The sequence below is a fragment of the Hyaena hyaena genome, unplaced genomic scaffold (assembly GCF_003009895.1).
Source record: "Hyaena hyaena isolate Hyena2069 unplaced genomic scaffold, ASM300989v1 scaffold_183, whole genome shotgun sequence".
Classification (NCBI taxonomy): Eukaryota; Metazoa; Chordata; class Mammalia; order Carnivora; family Hyaenidae; genus Hyaena; species Hyaena hyaena.
The window spans coordinates 136,792-149,881 of NW_024080815.1; the positions used below are offsets into that span (position 1 = coordinate 136,792).

Below are 13,090 nucleotides of genomic sequence, written 5' to 3' on the forward strand. Positions count from 1 at the left end.
CCTGTTGTTTTTTCTCCCATTGTCTCTTTTTAGACCTAAAGTTTTTACTGGAACACAGACATGCTTATTCATTTACATATTTCTGTGGCTGATTTCAATTTATAGTGGCATAGTTGAGTAGTTGCAATAGAAGCTAACATGAGCCTGAAATATTTGCCACCTGGTCCTTTACAGCACATGTTTGCCAGTCCCTGTTCTAAACTAGCAATTCTTCCTAGTAGAAGGGAGGGAAGGGACTTCTGATAGCTCCTAAGAAGTGTATGTCTTTAGAAAAATTGCCTTACTGGTAAAATGAACCTTTTCCCAAACTAGAGTGGTCTTTGCTAGTTGTTACTTTTTAGTAATTATCAGAGAGGAGGAAGGTATAATTAGGGGAAGCTGCTTTGGAATTGCCTTTCTGGATAAACTGCTTGGTTGTTGTTGGAAGCAATGTTCAAATGGTATGGGGGTTAAAATATTGGCTTTGCTGACCTATGTGCAGAGGTGTACTTAGAAGCAGTGAAGCTGGACTGCTCTTTCTCTTTTAACAAAAAAACAAAGCAATATAAAGAGATTTAGGTTTAAGGATATTAGAAGGTTCATGTGGCAATAAATTGCAGGCCTTGTGGCCGGATAGTCCTGTGAAGGGAGGGGTTCAGGGATATGAAGGACACACAGGTAGAGCCCAAGATGCACTAGATTACATACCATTGTATTTGGGACCTATCCCTCCATGCTTTGACTTTAAGAATGTTTTTCTGGTGTTTGGTGGATTGAGTGGAATTGCATCAGTAGGATTTCAGTTTCTGGCCATTGAACTGATGACTAACGAGATGGAATATTGGTTTTCTTTAATTTGTTTGTTCAGGAATTACGGTAGAAAAGCCCTCTTTAGGCTAACTTGGCCGAGAAGTGTGCCAGGACCAAGTGTGCATGCTTGTGTGTGTATGTGCATATCCTCAGTTATTAAAACTCCTCTCTTCCAGGTTATCCCACCTACAAAGAGAAAGTAAAGAAAAGGCCTGGGGGCCGCCCAGAAGTAATTTACAAATATGTCCAAAGACCCTTTATTCGAATGTCTTGGGAGAAGGAAGAAGGAAAGAGTCGGCACGTAGACTTTCAGTGTGTAAAGAGTAAATCTATTACCAACCTTGCAGCAGCTGCCGCAGACATTCCCCAGGACCAGCTGGTAGTCATGCACCCGACTCCTCAAGTGGACGAGCTGGATATTCTCCCGATGCACCCCCCTTCTGGCAACAATGACCTCGATCCTGATGCACAGAATCCAATGCTGTGATGCTGACGTTCCTTGAAACCATAGCATGCTACCCTTCACGGTGACGTCACACTCTCCTCATTCTGCACTGCAAGGCCACACTCTTCATCGTGAGATGCACATAACAATGTTTAGGATATTGCAGTGGAGGCTTTTTTAAAGACCAAAGGTAGCTGAATGGTTTTTAAAATGAGTACAACTCTAGCATCCTGAGGTTCCAGTTATATAAATGTATTTGTTTACCAGTAGGTTTGTGAAATTGGTTCTTTGTATGGGGGATAGTCCTTTTTCACACATCTAGATATTTTCAGAAGTGGTGAAAATTGGCAGCTTGGGGTATTTTCAGCTTAGATTGATAATTCATCACACCCCATGTAAAATGTAGAATATTATATAGTTGCACTTTATAAATGGTGGTTAAATGGAACTGTTCAAGCCATTTTTATAGTTGTGATGCACAATATAACTGAAACAAGTGCTTCTATCAAAGTATTCCTTCAGTAAAATGTGTATAGTTTGCTGCCCGTGATGAGCAAAAAAAAAAAAAAAAAAAGGGTATTTGTGATTGGGCTTATTTGAACGATTAGGATGAGATTGAATGCCCATATCTTTCTCTCCAGTGCCGTTCTCGCCCTTTTACAGTGAGTCACATGCAGGAAGTGTGAACATCAGAGGTGGTTTATTATCCAGTCTGCCTTACCCTTAATCCGTTCAGATATTTATTTACTAATTTTTTTTTTCTTAAGAGTTATGGGATAGGAAAATGAAGTGTTTGCTCTTCATTTACTAAATGATTGTAAACTCGAGTTTTTCATCAAAATAAAATTACATTGTTTTAATGTTTCTCATCTTTATAACCATCTTGACCAGATCCTGACTCTCATAAATAGATTTCCTGTCTGGGTGGTAGCACACGGAACTCCAGCTTATGTGCGACAAAGCACTTAGATTCCCTACTAAATCCAAAGCAATGTTTGAGCTGAAAAAAGAACGTTTTCTAGTCAAACCTAATATGGTGATACCTTTACTGGGTTATAGAATGACCTTCGATTTCAAAGCCAATTTCTGACACTGGTTCGGTGCTTTGTGCAGATGCTTTTTAAAAAATACTCTGTGGCCCAACTCAACAAGGAAGCAGAAATTCTTAGGTGCTTTGGGTCTGGTGTTACTTAATGTGTGAAGCCGTACAACCATGAGTAGAGAGGAGTTGGAGGAGAGAAGCCCATTTACTACATCTACTCTTGAATTTGTAATTTCATAGGGTTTGAAAATTGGGTTTAAGCAGTAATGTCATTGTACTCACATAAAATTGCAACGATTTGCAGATGAACTATTTTAGCAGTATAGCTCAGCTACTCACACAGGGAAATTCTAGAAGTCCTAGACTGTTGCAAAGGCCAGAAAGGCACTGTAAATGTTATTGGTGTGACTTGTCCTTAAACACCTGTAGAAAGTTGATCCAGCCCTGTAACACATAGGATTTTTTTTCTATTTGAAATGTGAACAGTATTTATAGAACAAGGGAAACATTTATTAAAAATATTTAACTGTCTAATACATTATACTTTAACCCATATTTATAGTAAAGGATTCTTACAAGGAAGAATAAACGGCTTTATGATACAATTAGTATAAGAAATATCCACATGGGGGACTTCTTTGTAGTGTAAAAACACCATACATCTGAAATGACCATTTGCATATAAAAGCTACCAATGATGCTTCTGTGCACGATGATTAAAAAATTCAACACAAACAGAATCCAAAATATACAATTAATGCAAGCTATCCACAGCTAGCCCAATAATCAATGATGAGGAAACACTGGAGCAGGCTTAGTTCCACTTTGTCTGAGTTACACATGGTAAGATTGACTTGTATCAATGGCTCTGAGGTGGCTTTTATGAGGACAGTACATAAAAACTGTTCTCTCCTTATCCAGTAAGCTTCACAGACTGTAAAACTCCACCAGTAATGCACTTTGATACTGTAGCTGTTGCCAAAGCAACATGTAGTGTTTACAGCGGCCATGGCAAGTCACTAAAGTCAACAGGACCTCCCAGCCCAGCATCGGCTTCCAAGAGACTCATTATGACGGCCATTGCTGCTTCATCATTGCTGGGACTGCTTGAGCCTTGGTCGTTTTCTATCATGTCTATGCCTATGTGAGGGTTCTCACCTGTGGGAAAAGGTGAAGACTGGTCAGTCATCATCCCAAAGCATGTTTACCGTTAGTTGTACTTCACGGTAAGGGGAGAATGCTGAGAGAGACTGCTTTGGGGCTGCATTGCCATATATAACTTTGCTGTGTCTCCGAGAATAACCAACTTTTTAGAAGTGCTTAAAATGCAATAAAGATTAAAAGCATTTGAGTTGACCTCATTTTAATATTCTGACATAACCAGTTACAAGGAGGGAGATACAGAAGGAAAGACAAATAGGAAGGTAAGGATGAGGAAAAAAAGATCTAGGAAGACCAATGGAGGAAAAGATGGGTAAGAGAAGAGAAGCAAACTCTTTATCACTTAATGACTTTTGATACCCTGTGAATCTTCATCAGCTCTCCCACCGAAGATTTCTGGCCCACATGGGGAAACACCTGTGTCTAAGCTACTGGAGTCCCCACCAGACCTCAACCCTTTAACTGAACTTCGAAGTAAAGATTTAAACAAATTTTAAACTAGTTTTAAAACTAGTTTGTTTTATTCATTTCTTAAAATTGACTTCATGCCAGATGTTGTGCAAGCTCCCTACAGGGGAAAGGAGTAATAATGCTACTTACCGAGAATAGAAGAACTATCAGAATATGGATAACCTGGGTTTTCCTGAGCCTGCCCTGGTAGTAGGCCACTGGAAGGAATGTCTGGAGTCCCTCCATTTAAAACCTACAAACAGAAGTGAAGTTTTTTGTATCATTAACAGTTTTTAATCAGTACTGGACTCAAGATCATCAAGAAAATGAAGCATGTTGAAGAGAGAAAAGATAGGGGGAAAGTGTTCAGTTTCCTGGTCGATGACTTCAAGCAAGAAACTATTAGGAATGGTCATAGTGAGATAAACCTCTCCCCCAACTTATTTTCTCTGGATGAGTCAGCCCACACAGGCAATTTAAAGACCAAGTAAAGGGGCGCCTAGGTGGCTCAGTCGGTTAAGTGACTGACTTCGGCTCAGGTCATGATCTCACGGTTCGTGGATTCGAGCCCCGCATTGGGCTCTGTACTGACTGCTCCGAGCCAGGAGCCTGCTTTGGATTCTGTGTCTCCCTCTCTCTGTGGCCCTCCCCCCTCATGCTCTGTCTCTCAAGAATAATTAAAAAAAACATTAAAAAAAAAAAAATCAAGTAAAATCCCCAGAGCACTCGTTTGCCTTGGATCACACTATTCACAAGGACTAAACCTCAGCCTCTGACTAGATTTCCAAAGAGGCAGTAAAAGCGGGTCTTGCCAGTAGGTGGCATTATAAATGGAAAGCTCCAAAGAACGTTTATGTATATGCTGTTATTTATTAGTACTTTCTATATGCAAAGTTAAAACTAAAAATTTTTAAATCTAATAAACCTATTATATGTTAACCTGAAGAGCATTTTAATGAAAAATAGCTATTTTAAAGCAACAAAAAATTAAATGTCCTTGGTTTTTTTTTTTTTTTTTTTGGCAAATCAAATGTCTGGCTTACCTAGATTTAACTGGATTCTGATTTTCTTCCTTAGTCGGTTTAGATGTCGTTTGACTGAAGTATAGGAAGGAAATCAGGTATGTAGTTGGAAAAGGGAGGTATATTTGAATAGTCTTTTCAAATAACTTTGGTATTCTGATTCTACATCAACACTCAATCTTCTTAAAGATTAGGTACAATGTGGAATCTGAAACCATATCAGTGAAATTCTTGTACTCTAGTATATACAAATGCACTGGTATATACCTTGGCATGATTTTGCCTTGGTCATTTGGAAAATACTGGCTCACTGAGTTAGGCAAATCTAAATACTGACACGTTTCATTATACATCAAAACATCACCATTCTTAATAGTAGTATTAAGTCATCATTAAGTAGTATTCTGTCATCAGAAATACCTTTTAAATTTTGGGAAACTGGTAAGCTCAAAGTAGCAGACAGAAGTTTTCCAAAAATTCTCATCTTTGCTTGAAAGCTAAAATTGTCTCATTGGCAGCAAACACGGTCAGTTTTCTTTGAACTCACACATGCGTTTTCAAGAAAATGTCCCTAAATACTCAAGTCTGAAAAACCATAGTTTGCAATAGTACAAATGGTGTCCTACGAAAAAGGCAGTTTGTTTAGCTCCTAGCTTTGGAAGTGCTTTCCCTGGAGACAACCGTGCCCTTCACTAGGCAGCACAACTGCTTCGTGCACACTTCCCATTTTGTATCAGTATTAAAACATTTCCTCAAGGATTTTATAAAATATATTTACTGCTTATTACGGACATTCTTAAATGAAACTGGCTTGAAAACTCCTTTTTTTGTGAGTATGTGTGGTGAAGAACACAATGACTACTCGTACAGTAGGTGCCATGCCGTGATTTTTGCAAAAGCACCAGTAGTTTTACCCAAAACTGTTTCGATTATGAAAATAGTGTGGGCCTTGCAGACCCCTGAAAAGGGCTTGCCCCCCTTAACACCCCTCCCTACCAAAAACAGACCCGCAGGTGGTATTTAGGGAACTGTCTCTATCTGAACCCACCTTATGCCCCTGCATGTCCGACTGTCCTCGGATGGAGGAGGTTCACTGAGAGCCTCACTTTCTAAGCTTGACTCTGAATGAAAGAATTGTCAAACTAAATTTGGACCTGCCCAATTTGAAAGTGACTGGGAAGGGCTGGTGGCATGGGGCCACCCTGACTCTCATGGCTTTGGTACAGTGCTGCTGTCATTTCTAACTCCATCTTGTTTAAGCTACTCTTACAAGTCCTGTTGCTGAGGACTCCTATTCAGAATTTCTTCCCATTTTTGTTAAGCCCAAAGAAGAATTTTCCATAAATGCCTCAAACATGCTTGCGGCTTTGTGATGTAGAGTGCACTTTTAGATCTCTGCAACTGTTGGTGTGAAAACAACCACCAGTCGAGACCTGAATTTACATTTTGGGCTATACGTGTTAAATGACTGGCTCAACATATAATATTGGGGAACTTAGATATTGTCACCTATAAAGTTGTTAGGCTAAGATGACAAAATGTACAAGTTTCCTGGGTGATATTTAAGCACGATACTGTAGTGGTAACCTTTCAAAAGAGTAGTGGGATTCTTGGTGATACCAGGATGTCAGATGTCTAGAATTTGAATTGAGAAACACAGAAGGGGAGACCACCCTAAGGAGATGGTGGATGCAGTATGCAGGGAGGACCTGGGGATATAACAGAGCAGACCTAAGAGCAAAACCTGCAAGCAGGGACTGGGGATGTACCAAGCCTAGACCTTCTCCCCTGGCGCTATTTTCTGAGTCCTAGCAAAGGCCAGGGATTTTCACATGTTACCTTATAACCGGGCTTAACAAGTGCAAAGATGCCGGCTGTCCTAACCTATAGTAGCCTCGTCATAAAACAAAACAAAAACAAGGGCTAAATAATTACACATGGTCGCAAAGCCAGGCTTCAAGCCTGGGTCTATCCTTCACTGATCACTCTTACCCATTCAATTGTTGACTTCCAAACCTTTATGGGGTTTGAAAACTTATTTTCAAATACAATTATTACAGAAGAGTCGTATATAAAATGAACCTGCCCTGGTAGAAGCAAAAGTCCGGACCTTACCCCCTCACCCTCTCTACTCCCCCAACAGCCCTGGGCCCATCGCACCTGCCAGCACCACAGCTCCTGGTAACCTGAGCCTCTGAGGAGCGCGGCTTTGAAAACCCATGTCCTGCTCTTGACACAATTTGTGTTCTAGGAGTCCTCTCTGTGTGAATTACTAATATTCTTTCTCTCCGTAGGTTTTGGGACAGGGAAGGAAGACTGTGTCCAAAGATGCTGGCCCTTGGGTCACCCTAACCGATATTAACATCGGGCACTATAAACAGATTTATGATTTACCGTTAACATGGCCCTACACTTGTAAATTATCTGGCAAAGATGGAAACAAATGAGTGGTTTCTAAGTCTATTTATAGTGTGATCTTCAAGCCAACTCTTCACAAAGGCTGGTGACTGGTAAAATACTTGTACCCAGTGCTGTCACATCACAGGAAGCCCAGGCAGATCCCCCAGGTGTTCGGCGGCTGCACAGGCATGGCTTGGCTCCAAAGCACCAAAGTTGCTGCTGCTAGTATTCCTATTTCCAGTGCCTGCACTGGACACTAATGATATTTTCTCCCTGGACAATTTTTGGCAGAGAACTAGAAAGTTTCTGTGCAAGGCAGTCACTAATGCTTCCTTCACGGGAGCTCTTGAAACGTTCCCTCAATGTGGTGGCCTCCCCGTTCCTTAGAACATCCTTTCTGCCTTCTTGCATTCACATGGAATAAATCCTCTGAGGAGGTCAGCAAGCCTCCCTAACACCACCGGTATGCTTTCTACCTAAACTCAGATAGATGCATTTACTTAAAAGAAGAAAAGAGGGTCCAACTTGTTTCAGCAACCATGACTGTTAATTATTTACTCCCACCCCCAGTGTTTCAACCTGGGCAAGAGGCTCTCCAGAGTAAGAAGGGCCTTAGTCTGAGAGTCATCAGCCTTACCTTCTTGCCTCCTGGAGAAGAGGCATCAGGAGGAGGTGTACTTGTGATATTTAATGGGCTGGAGCCACAACTGGAAGGCGATGACCCTCTTATTCTGTCAGAGAAAAGAGGAGTTAGTTATACTGCCTTTCCTTTTCTTCAGTGGTGTGTGAGGGGTGGGGGGGAGGAGGATGAAGACCTAGAATAGGCACTGGCAAACTTTCCTATAAAGGATCAAACAGTAACTATTCTAGGCTCTGTAGGACATATGGTCTTGGTCACAATTATTCAGTTCTGCCATTGTAGCTTGAAAGCAACCATAGACCATATGGAAATGAATGAGTGTAGCTGTGTTCCAATAAAATTCTACTTAGGGCGCCTGGGTGGCTCAGTCAGTTAAGTATCTGGCTCTTGATTTCGACTCCGGTCATGATCTCATGATTGTGAGCTCAAGCCCCACGTAGGGCTCTGTGCTGACGGTGTGGACGGAGCCTACTTGGTATTTTCTCTCCTTCTCTCTCTGCTCCTCCCTCACTCGTGCGTGTACCCACAAGCTCTCTCACAAAGAAACGTTTAAAAAATTATATATACAATAACAGGCGAGAAGCTGTATTCATCCCACAGGCACCTGATCTAGAATGCAGACCCTGAGTCTAGCATCTCACCGACAAAGCCCTTGGATTAGGGTTTGGATTTCAGGTTGCTGAGTTTCAAGGAAGTGGCCAGCTTCATTTCTTACAATATCCAGATCTCCGAGCTGGAGGGGATTTTAGAAGTTCAACTTCTGTCTTTGACACATGAACTAGAACCCACAGCAAGTGATTCATCCTTTTCTCTACAAACATTTTTTAATCTAGTGAATATTCTTAGGAAATGGAATGTGCCAGGGTGGTTCAGCCACACCTGGGAAGAAAGTAGCCTTGCAGTAGTAGCAGGAGCAGCAGCAGCAGCTGTCCCCACGCCTTCTAAAGCAACAGGTGATGAAAAATGAGTCTCATTTTATATGTAAATCCACATATATGTGTTGTCAGGCTGAAGACCTCAGGAAAGGAAGCCGTGGCCTAGCGGTGAAGCTGGTGTATGATACGGGGGCAGCTGTGTGACCACCAGGCACTCAGCATCTACGTGGATGAATGCAGCTTCTGGTCTACCCAAGTACCCCTCCCTCCACTGCCTGGTAGTCTTCTGGCAATTGGCCTGTGTTGCCCTGTTGTGTAGAGTGGGGAGTGAATAAGCTTTCTCTCTCCTGGATCATAAGCTCCTCAAAGGTAGGTTACAACTACATACCACACACTCTGAGAACCCACAGATGGGTACTAATTGCTTACTAAAAAATCACTGAACGTCTCCCACCTTCCTCTACTCTATTGTCTATAAAACCACTGTTTTCCTGGGTTCCCCATCTTGGAATTGCTTTTCATTGTTACTTATTTCATCTTCAATATCTAGTCCTTAAATTACTGATTTTTCTTGGGGACAGTATCGTCACTGAGAGACAGGCCTCATTCCTGGGTTATTAAGCATGCTCACCTTCGGCTCTTCCTATTCCAGTCCAACTTCCATAATGCTTATTAGCACAACATTTTGGACATCTGCTCAGCATCCTACAACGAATGGGGTCTTACGATTTTTTTTCCCAGCCTAAACTTCTTAGCATTATTTATTAGGATTCTTAGCACTCTCCCTTCCCTGCTTCAGTTCATGTACTCTCCCTTTTTTCTGAAGTCATAAAGCAAATAGACTTCTTATAAGATCCTTGAGGTCAAGGACTGTTTTATACTGTTCTTGGATGGTTCCAAGCATCATCATTGTGGCTGGTAAGAATCTGATTATCACTGCACAATGCCCCACATCTTCCTGAAGTAGACTCAAGGCACTATATCCATCAGTCACAGAGGGCTGGAACAGAACTGTCCTACTCCCCGGGATAAGAGCCTCCTCTGGCTAATGAGAAAACAAGACCAGTTTTCAGTTCTCCTGAGAATCAATCTGTGGCAGCAGGGAATCATTTTTCTCTTCCCCTACTATGTTCCATTAAGTGTGCATTCTGAAGGACCCGGTTACTACCCTTCTCGATTCCCCAAATTCAGATGAACTTAAAACTGCTTCCTTCTTAATCACTACTCTTAACAGACTTAGATTTAATTAACAGTGTCTGAGCGCACACTATTGTCAGTTTCTGTTGTAGGATCTTCCCCGGGATCTCTCCCGCTCCTAGGGCAATCTTTGAGAGATAGTTACTGTCCCCTTGTATGGCGCAGCTCAACAGACACCAAGAAGTGCATCTCTTAAGCACAGCCCAGTAGGGGCCCAGAACTCGAACCCAGGTAAACTCCTCCTCCTCTCTTTCACATGGAAAGGAAGCCCTCTCAAGAGAGCCTCTATTACTAACTGAAATGCCTGGTCTCTATTATGAAAGCTAGGCAGCTTCCACAAGCAGCAGCTTATGTTTTGTTGAGGCGCAGGTCACCGGCTTCAGCACTCGCCCGTAGTCCCGTAAGGTCCATGTGCACCTGTCCGCACTAGCTCCTTGAATCCTAATACGAAGTAGTAGGAACATTTCCTTGAACTCTGGCCTGTTTGGGTTTTGCTTCTTTAAGGCACGATTTGTCAATCTCGGCACTAGTGACATTGTGGACTGGAAAATTCTTTGTTGGGGGTGGGGGTAGATGGGGAGGAAGGCGGTCCCATGTCGTGCAGGAGTTTAGCAAGCCGCATCCCTGGTCTCTATCCATTCTATGTTCAGCAGCAACATCCTACCCCATTACGGCAACCCAAAGGGTCTCCAGATACTACAAACCATCCTTTGGGGGGTGAAAGGCCCTGGATTAAGAACCACCGGTTTAAGGGGGCAACTAGAAGGTATTACTTGCCTGTGGATCTCCATGATTTCTTCAGCAATCATTCGACCGATTTTGCCTGCCCCAGCCCTGGTTCCCCCTGGAATCCCTGGAACAGTGGGGTGGGTCCTCTTCGGGCCACCTACAACAAAGGAATCTGAGAGTGGGAAAGGGGAACCGAGGAAGAAATGCTGTTCCAAGTTAAACCCAGTTCATCTCATGATCCACGTGAAAGTTCAACCTTAGGGTTATGCCCTAGGGGACAGCAGGGCCATAGCTTGTCAGGAAGAGACATTCCAGCATGAGAAGGCTCAAGTTTGCTTCCAGGATCAGAGGCCAGAGCGAAGCATCTAATCCCCCCTAGGCACTCAGCGTCTGTCTCCTGACGACCACTGTACCGCAAGCCAGTGTCACAGAGGTAAGTCAGCATCTCCGCCCTCAAGGAGCTCACAGTCTAACAGGGAGACAGGCACGATGAACAGCGGCTGGAATAAAGTGTGGGAAGTTTGGCGGGGAAACACAAGGCACCCAACTCATCCAGGGCCAGGTGCAGCTTCCTGGAGAAGTTTAAGTCTGAGCCGAGTTTTGAGAAAGGAATACAAATGAGCTTGGCAGACAGGAAAGGAGGGGAAGGCATTCCACGCACAGCAACTGATATGTGCAAGACCACTGAGGCAGGACAGCACTTGGGACATGACTCTGAGGAATTCGTCATGAATGAGGATAAAGGCGTGGCAGATGAAACTGGAGGCAGGTACCGATCAGATTGTGAAAGGGCTCGGATGCCATGTAGCACAGTATCCATGGACGACAAGGAGTGCCAAAGGGCTTGACGCAGAAAGGGCACTTAGAGCGGGTTATTGGAAAGTCCCCTGCACGGAGAATGATCTCTAGTGGAGGAAGGGGGTCAGTGGGGGGCAGGTAGTGAGACGAGGGTAAGAAAGTTATCTGCAATAATCCAGGCGCCGGACGGGAGGGCGATGGAGAAGTCTAAGGTAGAAGGGACAGGATTTCGTGTTCAGATGTAATGGGGAAGGAGGAGGGGTCAAGGGGTCCGGCTGACCCAGCCAGATGAGGGAGTGCAGGGAATCGGTCCGGAGATGCTGAATGTCAGGTGCCTTTGAGACCAGGTGGCTCTGGCCAGGAGGCAGCTGGAGAGACAGACCTAGAGGCCCGGAGACAGACCGGACATAGGAGTCACTGATGGAGGTGGGGACTGAAGGCAGCCACGCGAGCAGAGGTGGTCCCGTGGACGGAGAAGTCAAGTGCAGAGGCCGGGGCCAAGCCCGGGAGGGAGCCCCGCTGGGTATGGCGCATACCCCAGTGCTGACAACGCCCTCCTCCCACCACAGGAGCCAGTCAAAAAAAAGCACTTCAGGCAACACAGAGGAAAGCACAAGAGGAGCAAGGACTTTGCTATTTTAAGGGCGTCCAGGGTGCAGGCAGCCTCGAGAAAGGCAAAATAAGCCCCGGGTTTTCCAGGCTCAGCACAGAAGATGAGATGACCACCTCCTTAGTGCTCACCCCCTTGAGGCCGCCCTTGTTCCATAAAGTATGGTAGCTGGGGACACCGAATACTCGGGGGGATGGTCTGCCAGCCACAAGCGGCTTCTGGTGGGCAAGCCCCGATGCCCCTGCCGGACATAGTTACCTTCTCCAGAGGGCAGCATGCTGTCCATGCTGTGGGGGGACGCTGTGAGCTGTGGGAAGGTTGGGTCCCCGCCTTCCAGGACGTTGGCTCTGTGAACATCCCAGCAATAAGGAAACATGAGTCAGGCCCGCTCACAACCGTGCACCTTTCACCTTGGCCAACGTGTCCAGTGTCCACTGTGGACCTGGACAGGCCAGAAAATGAAGGGTCTGAGTGGCTCAGCAGGCCTCCTCACTGTTTGAGAACACAAAGGCCATCATCCCGGCCTCTGCCCTCGCCGGCTGCCTGGGCCTTCCTAGTTTGTGCGGGACATGGTCCGGCAGAGACGGTGACTGGGGCAGCCCACCACCGTAGCTACAAGGCCTCCTCTCTTGCCAGTCTGCAGGGCACCCGGCCCCAGCACCTCACTCAGCTCTAGCCGCAGGTGGGGACACCGTGGGGAAAGAGCTGTGGGGAGCAGTCCTTGCCAAGGAAGAGGTCCTACCCTCCTCACCTGGCAGGGGGCAGCCTTTGAGGCCACACTCCAGCCACCAGGGCTCCGGCTACCAGCCTGGTGGGCATGCATACCCCACCCATCCTCCACCAAGGCTGGTATGAGCTGGCACCTGTTTGTCTACCCTTCCCTCCACGGCAGTTCCAGTGGCTGCCCCGTGGGCAGGGCCTTCAGGATTCAA

General features: G+C 44.8%; 2 protein-coding genes across 20 annotated transcripts in view; one reads left to right on the plus strand and one right to left on the minus strand.

Moving 5' to 3' along the window:
* BTBD10 (BTB domain containing 10) overlaps positions 1-2,099 on the plus strand; it is an 81,168-nt gene extending 79,069 nt beyond the window's left edge. For all 5 annotated transcript variants that reach the window (XM_039240871.1, XM_039240872.1, XM_039240875.1 and 2 more), the window contains one exon: positions 966-2,099. In XM_039240871.1, the coding sequence (XP_039096802.1) occupies positions 966-1,276 (311 nt within the window). In that variant the 3' untranslated portion in view covers positions 1,277-2,099. The remainder of the gene's footprint in view (positions 1-965) is intronic.
* A 912-nt stretch (positions 2,100-3,011) lies between these two features.
* ARNTL (aryl hydrocarbon receptor nuclear translocator like) overlaps positions 3,012-13,090 on the minus strand; it is a 98,032-nt gene continuing 87,953 nt past the window's right edge. For all 15 annotated transcript variants that reach the window (XM_039240857.1, XM_039240859.1, XM_039240864.1 and 12 more), the window contains 5 exons: positions 12,417-12,505; positions 10,799-10,907; positions 7,947-8,040; positions 4,038-4,140; positions 3,012-3,434 (listed from right to left, as the gene is read on the minus strand). In XM_039240857.1, the coding sequence (XP_039096788.1) occupies positions 3,274-3,434; positions 4,038-4,140; positions 7,947-8,040; positions 10,799-10,907; positions 12,417-12,505 (556 nt within the window). In that variant the 3' untranslated portion in view covers positions 3,012-3,273. The remainder of the gene's footprint in view (positions 3,435-4,037; positions 4,141-7,946; positions 8,041-10,798; positions 10,908-12,416; positions 12,506-13,090) is intronic.